Raw genomic sequence first — 8216 nt, 5'->3', positions numbered from 1 at the left:
CTTTGACATTTTACTTTTATACTAGTGAATATAGGGTTTAGCTCAATGCTTTATTTTTCTATTTTAAATTATGTCTTTTATTTTTTTTTAAATATATTTTATTGATTTTTCACAGAGAGGAAGAGAGAGGGATAGAGAGTTAGAAACATTGATGAGAGAGAATCATCGATCAGCTGCCTCCTGCACACCCCCCACCGGGGATGTGCCCGCAACCAAGGTACATGCCCTTGACCGGAATCAAACCCGGGACCTTCAGTCCGCAGGCTGACGCTCTATCCACTGAGCCAAACCGGTCCTGGCTAAATTATGTCTTTTAAACTTTAACTACAAAAGATGGAGTAATCATATACTTAATGCTACACCCCAAATGCAATATAATACTACATTCCCAACCAGATTGTGTTCTTTACCTAACTTCTACATTTCCAAGGTTTATAACTTCATAATCAAAATCTCCCTTTTGAAGCAGTGGGAATTATATAGCGATGGATACTTCTTGGAGCCAAGCTAGGTGCTAAAATACAGGTAAACCAGATATGGGATGAAGACAAGCCATGTTTGTCGAAACACTGTGCCTTGGGTGGTAGAAACCAAAAGAAATGTTCTCGGTTAACACCCAAACAGCTGCTGATTTCCAGTGTCCAGAGAGAAGTTTAATCAAAATAAAGTCCCATCTAAAAGCCTAGGCTATTTGTCTCTTGATGGCACTCATCACAGCCCCTTCTTGCCTGAGTGGAGATCCAGCCTTCCTGGGGAATAAGTAAAGGACAATGTATGCTGAGGCTAATAATGTAAGACACTAGAAGAGGAAATCCTGTTTTCCCTATAAGAGGGAATCTCATTTTGCCTTTTGACTTTTGAATCTATCAAGTGATCTGTGATAGCTTCCCCCAAATCTTCAAGCTATATCAAATCTGAGTCTGGTCATATTTAAGATGACATCAGAGGGTAACTGTTCCAACATAATAGTCTTTCTCAAAACCACAGAAGCCGCTGTAGGAAGCAGAAGGGAACTAATGATTACTGAGAAAAATATCTACCAGAATACGGGCTGTCTTACCCATGTCATCTAACAAAAGTGTCACAACCCCACAAGTCAGCTACCTCAATTATTGGTAATGCTTAGCACTCAGTAAATGTTAGAAGTGCTGTTATTTTTCCTGGTTCTGTCCCTTGGGGCCTCAGGTCTCAGAGCACAATCTCTATATTGCTGCAAGATTCCTATAAGAGCCAGAGGCTTCCCCACCCACCTCCTGCATTCCATCCTGGGATATTCTGGACCATATGCAGCATTCAGCTGCAGAGAATAGAATACAAGACAGAGCGAGCATTGAAAGAATAAGAAAACAAAAAGGTAAGGCTGGACTGCTCCATGGATGATGAGTAATTAGGGGAGAGGGACACCTGGGAAATGAAAATGGGACATGCTCCATAGAGATAGGGAGAGAATGCAGCCAACCAATGTCAAGAATATTTTCATAGGAGATGGGATGGGGATGTGACAGGTAGGGAACATGAAATTAATTAATTAATCAAGAGATGCATCACTGTCCTCCAACTGAGTTCAAAAAGTAGCCCTGATGCCATTGTTCTCATTTACACTGAACCTGTGGTCCTCAAAAATGAAGTTTTCAGTATGTGTTGGTAAGCATCAGCAGATCATCTATCAACAACCCCTGCCCTGAAAATTGGCCTTTTCTGGCTGTATCCCCTCTGTTCTTATTTTTACTTGTCTTTTTCTCTGCCCTGCAAGTGGCTCAACAAATCTCAGAAAAAGGTAAGTTCAAGGAAAGCATGAAAGCATCTAATAAGGAATGAACAGGAGCCAGAGAGAGAGAGAGAGAGAGAGAGAGAGAGAGAGAGAAAAGGATCACATTCATATAACTTTCATTATAGTACATTGAAGTAATTGTTCTATTTTATTATTAGTTATTGTCATTAATCTCTTACTGGGCCTAATTTATAAATTAATCTTTATCATAAATGTGTATATATAAAAATTAGTATAAAAGGGTTTGATACTATCTGTGGTTTCAGACATCCATTGGGGGTCTTAAGTATCCCTCAAGGATAAGTGAGGATCTACTCTACCACATGCATGAGAAAAAAATTGTGCCTATTATCAAAACAAAAAATAATGTAGGGACCCAAATTGTGGTCAAAAGTTTCTGGATCAGAGCAAGAATGCAATGAACAATGAAATGTTAAATAGTCCCAAGCTAGATGGCCTCTTGTAACCATCATGTAGATGCCATTTCCTACAGACATGAATAAGATCTGCCCTACACAGTGCTTGGATGGACACCACCGGCATTTGTCTCTAGTATGTTCTTTCTTTTATGCTTTTGAAATGACCAAACATCTCTTTGATGTTCTTTATTTCAGAAGTCTTAATAGCTCCAATACGGTAATCAAGTCCACTAAGACTCAGTGCTAAGAAGTTTGAAAAACCTTTGCAATGTCCTCTTATATTTTGATTTATAGTTTAAGTATTAAAAAACACACATTCCTATTGTTTACTAATTTACCGCTAACTACTCTATGGCCTCTGCAATTTCTCTACAGTTTTGGCAGTCCCATTATGTTTCATTTCTAAATATTTGCCCACGTTTCCTTTCCTTGATCAGATTTTCTAGGGGGTTTCAAATTACATTGATTCTTTCAAAGAAATAATTTTTTAATGTTTTTACCATTTTTTTGTTTGTCTAATTCAAATTAAATGTTCATTTTATATTCTTTTTCATTTTTTAAAACTTCATCTTGTATATTTCATAAATTCTTGAGCTTAATGATTTTTCAGCAATTCTTAGCTTGGCATTATGGGAATTTTAGGGGGAATATGCTTTGATTTAATAAATAAAAGCCCATTAATCACTTTGTGTATTTTCTGATAAGGAAGTCCACAGCTTTCTCTCTCAGAACCTTCTAAAAATTAATATTCATTTATTTAATAAAACTATATTTATTCTTTTATTTAAAGAATAAAAACCTGTATTTATTCCCTATGAGGCAGTATAGCCCTCTTCTTTAGAACATATAATCTACAGAAATTGTCTCCAAATCTTCAAATTAATTCACTACTCAGACTACTTTAGTTTAGCTTATTCTCCTATGATTCTACTGAAGTTTCTTCCCAAAGGGTTACTACCTACCTCAAAGCCCTAAATTGAATAGACACTTTTCAGTATTTATATTATTGAGTATCTGAGAAGCACTAAACTCTGGTGACCACATCCTTTATCTTTTTTGCTTCTATGACTCCTATTTTCTTTGTTTTTCACCCGCTTCTCTGAACATTTGTTTTGTTTTGTTTTGTTTTTTGCTTCTTCTTCTACATCTACCAAACTGCTAAATTTTACATTTCTTTATAAAGCTGAGCTCATTTTTTTTCTATTCTCGCTCCAAATTCTTGCCTACATTAGCATATCATCTCCTAGCTTCTCAGCTAGCATCAGTATGCCATGGTCTCCCCTATGTCTAGCAGGCTTCTTCTCTGTCTTGGATGTCATATCTATTTGCTTAGTTTTCATTTCTCTAGGATGGTTGCTATGACTATCAAATTCAATTGTACAAACTGAACCTGTGATCTTTTTCCCAAAATCTGCTTCTAATCCAATAGTCCAGCTAAAAGGAAGTGTTACTATTTTCTATGTAGTTGCAGAAGAGTCCTCTGCAACTGGCTAACTGGATCCTGGATTGAACAGATAAAGAATCTATGGCAGTATCACACTGATGGAATTCTTATTACAGAACACAGATTCTGGTTTTGCATTCATCCATCATGTCCGAGGTGACTAACACCACCAAAGGCCCCTTTTACTTCATACTCACGGGCATCCCTGGATTTGAAGCTTCCCACATCTGGATCTCCATCCCCTTCTGCTGTCTCTACACCATCTCCATCATGGGCAATACCACCATTCTCTATGTCATCCGCACAGAGCCATCCCTCCACCAGCCCATGTACCTATTTCTCTCCATGTTGGCCCTGACTGACCTGGGTCTCACCCTCACCACTCTTCCCACTGTTATGCAACTCCTCTGGTTCAATATTCGTAAGATCAGCTTTGAATCTTGTTTTGCCCAGTTTTTCTTCCTCCATGGATTCTCCTTTATGGAATCTTCTGTGTTGTTGGCCATGTCCTTTGACCGCTATGTGGCCATCTGCCGCCCCCTCCATTATGCCACCATCCTCACCAATGAAGTCATCGGCAAGATTGGGTTAGCCATCATTTGCCGCTGTGTTCTGGCTGTTCTTCCCTCCCTTTTCCTGCTCAAGCGGCTGCCCTTCTGCCACTCGCACCTTCTCTCTCACTCCTACTGCCTCCACCAGGACATGATTCACCTCGTCTGTGGTGACATCCGGTTCAACAGCTGGTATGGATTTGCTCTGGTTTTGCTCATTATTGTGATGGACCCTCTGCTCATTGTGCTCTCCTATGCAATGATTCTGAAAAGTGTTCTGGGAGTAGCCACATGGACAGAGCGGCTCCGGGCCCTCAATAACTGTCTATCTCACATTCTGGCTGTTCTGGTTCTCTATGTTCCCATGGTTGGCTTATCTATGACCCACCGCTTTGCCAAGCATGCCTCTCCACTGGTCCATGTTATCATGGCCAATATGTACCTGTTGGCACCTCCTGTGATGAACCCCATCATCTACAGTGTAAAGACTAAGCAGATCCGCCAAGGAATGTTCCGTTTACTCTTCCAGAGGAAAGTGCACTAACTATTCGAATTTAAGTTTACAGAAGTAGTTTTATATAAATGCATGGAGTCAAGAGCAGGAATACTACCATCAAAACTGTAAGCAGCATACATTGGATAAGGAATAGCTTCTGTATAAGAAGGTCCTAATGTAAAACAAAATAAATCATTTTTCTTTGACTAGAAATTAATAGACCTAAAGTTTCTTATACTCTATTTATTCTTCAATAGCCACCAGACTTTGAGAAAAATTTAAAAAATATACACAATCTCTGTTCTGCTTTCTTCACAGAGATGTTGTTATTAAGATGTGGTAAAGTATAAAAGTCTACATTATAAATTTAAAGCTCCAGTTACTGTATAAAGATATATATGGAGGCTGTAACTTGTTCACACCTTGTAAAATTCCTGAAGCAAATGTCAGATTTTAATTAAAAACAAATGCTCCTGTAACCTCAATCTGCAATAATAAAAGAGAACATTCATAAACTAGGAGGTCAAATAGAAAAAAGAAAGACCATTGTGGACATCAGTGCTACTTGGGGAAAAAAAAACAAACACCAAACATCAAAGACAAAGTGCAAATAGCCTGGGGGTTTTGAGAAACTGTTGAACTAATATTCACTGCCAAGTTCAATTAAACTCAAGGGTAGAGTTATGATTCACAGAAATGGAAACTACTTCTGAAAGAAAAGGATAATAGATGGAGGTAAAAGTTATGAGACAGACAATATCTGTAAGATAAACATCAAATGAGCTTGAATGTTGAGTGTGAATGTGTAGAAACAATTATGATTTGATTGTGATTAGACTTGTTTTCTGAACTGGCTGAAGTTGTACTCCTATCTTGTTGTGAGCCTTTGACTAGTCATCAAGACTTGGTAATAAATGAGCTGAGAGAGTTGTTTAACTTTTCAGAGTCACACCTTCTTCTATCATAAAATGTATACAATTATGCCTCCATAACTGGTATTATGAGCATTACATAGAAAACACTAGTAAACTGCCTTAAGTGTGCAGGAATACTTTTGCTAAAGGAACATGAATTGATGAGGAGGAAGCATTCTCAGTAAAAGTGTAAATAGTTTCAAACAGGGATAAGGAATGAGGGTTGTGGAAAGAAGTTTTTAATATAAATAAAGAAACACCGCTGTTTGGAATATAGAGAGCTCCAAATAAAAGTTATTTTCTTCCATTCACTAATCCCATTCAGTGATATTTCGATTGTTATCCACAGGTATGTGTATATACATAAAGGGTCTAGGGATTCCCACTAACCCACCTGGTAGATCAAGGCTATCTCCTGTGTTACAATTCTTACCTCTCACTTCTCAGACACCCTAAACAAGATTATAATAACAGAAACAATTGAGAAATAAAGAGAATTAAGTCTCAGAACTACATGTAGAGTAATAATCCATGTTAAAAAAAAACACACATTAATCTTTTAAGAGTTTATAATACACTAGAGTCCCAGTGCATGAAAATTCATGCACTGGAGGAGGGTCCTTCAGCCCGGCCTGCCCCCTCTCACAGTCTGGGAGCCCTCAGGGGTGGGAGGCAACCCGGCAATCAGGGGAAGGTGATGTCCCATCACACCTCTGCTGCTGCCACTGCTGGCAGCACAAGCCTCAGCTGGCCCTGGTTAACTGAGCCTCGGACGGCCCTGGGCAGCTGCTGCTATCCAAGTCTTGCCTGCACCTCGGGCCAGCCCTGGGCAGCTGAGCAGCCAATATCTGAGGCTTGCCTGCGCCTTGGGCATCGGTTGGTCAGCTGTCATCCGAGACTTGCCTGCCACTCAGGCCGGCGCTGGGTAGCTTGGGGGCTGAGGGGACTGGGGTACCTGGAGGCAGGCAAAATGTATCCCTGCCACACCTGCCACCCCAGCAGGGCTGAGGGGACTGGGCACTGCCATCTTGTGGCTGTGGGTGCCACCATCTTTGAGGGTGTGGCAGTCAATTAGCATATCACCTCCTTATTGGCTGTGGGCACTGCCATCTTTGAGGATGGGGCAGTCAATTAGCATATTCCCTCCTTATTGGCTGTGGGCACTGCCATCTTTGAGGGCTGGGCAGTCAATTAGCATATCCCTTCCTTATTAGCTGTGGGTGCAGCCAGCTTTGTGACAGCATGAGGATCAATTAGTATATTTCCTCTTTATTAGATAGGATTTTTAAATAAGTGTCTCACCACATATTTAGGTTTGTCTCAGAATATGTTCCTATGTTTAATGAGATTTCATCAATAGAGTCAGGGCCATAGTCTTAGCACCATTTCAAGGGGGATGTTCGGGACTTGAATTGGTATTTGAGAGCAACTCACTTAGGATGTGGCCCACATCAATTGTCCAAGACTAATGACCCATCTCCCAAGTTATGAAATCAGATTCAATAGCTCATCCTAAGTTATGTATTTTTAAAACTAAGTTTATTAAAAAGGTGTCTTTTCCTCACTATATAATTTAATTTTATTGTGGATCAAAGAACAGATACACTAAAGTAACAACAATAATCTGCTGCTGAATAAAATATGCTGTTGTCACAAAAATAAAAGCATTAAAAAATATATAATTATTACATTTCTCATGGCCCTGGCTTTCTCTTTTTTCAAAGGGAGATTAATCACAATAGATTTAGCCCAGCCAGTGTGGCTCAGTATTTGAGCATCAACCCAGGAACCAAACAGTCACCCGGTCAGGGCACATGCCCAGGTTGTGGGCTTGATCTCCAGTAGCGGGCATGCAAGAAGCAGCTGATCAATGATATTTCTCTCTCATTGATGTTTCTATCACTATATCCCTCTCCCTTACACTCTCTCTAAAAATCAATAAAAACATAATATAAAAAATCATAATAGACTTAGAAAACAACAAACTCTCAATATGGGATGCCTTTGTCCCTCCTCATTATTTATATACTGCTAGTTTAACTGTGTTGTTGTTGTTGAGTAGATAAGCAAGCACCGATAACTGGTATGACACAAGTTAAAGTGTTATATCATGACAATAGCTACCGGAGAGAGAAACATATAAAATGTAAAAACTAGGAGTATTAGTCTGAGAAAAGTAAGAGAACTTTCCATTGTTACACAGTGAGCAAGTGGCATAATTTTCAGGAATCACCTTGGGCCTTTGTTTTCTTCCTCTATCTTTTTTTTGCTAGCCGTCTCCTTGACCCTCACAGCATCAATTACCTTATATGTATATATAACGCCCAAATCTTTATCCAAAGATTAAAATTCTTTATTGATCTCCAGAATTATATACATATATAAATATTATATATAATTACTAGTTTCCTGGTGCATGGATTCATGCACATTGAAAGGAAATTTATTAGAAGAAATATTTTAATATCGCTATTCACATCTTGCTAATGAAAAGAAAATAGGATTTACCCCATGGCATAAAATGTGTCCTCACAGCTCCTCCAGGACTTCTGTGAAGATCAAATGAGATGTGGCATGTGAAAATGCTTCCCAAACCTTTGGTTAAAGTGTAAAATGTTTGC

At 39.1% G+C, this 8216-nt stretch overlaps 1 protein-coding gene across 1 annotated transcript; it reads left to right on the top strand.

Annotated features, from left to right (window-relative positions):
• Positions 1-3781: 3781 nt before the first annotated feature.
• On the top strand, positions 3782-4729 carry LOC307109575 (olfactory receptor 51Q1-like; the record flags this gene model as incomplete). Its single annotated transcript, XM_079788388.1, has 1 exon — positions 3782-4729. One exon carries the CDS (start codon positions 3782-3784, stop codon positions 4727-4729), a length of 948 nt encoding a protein of 315 aa, XP_079644514.1.
• Between the last annotated feature and the right edge of the window lie 3487 nt (positions 4730-8216).

Source organism: Cnephaeus nilssonii, assembly GCF_951640355.1.
Source record: "Cnephaeus nilssonii genome assembly, chromosome: 13".
Taxonomy (NCBI): domain Eukaryota; kingdom Metazoa; phylum Chordata; class Mammalia; order Chiroptera; family Vespertilionidae; genus Cnephaeus; species Cnephaeus nilssonii.
This window is presented reverse-complemented; position numbering and strand designations above follow the sequence as displayed.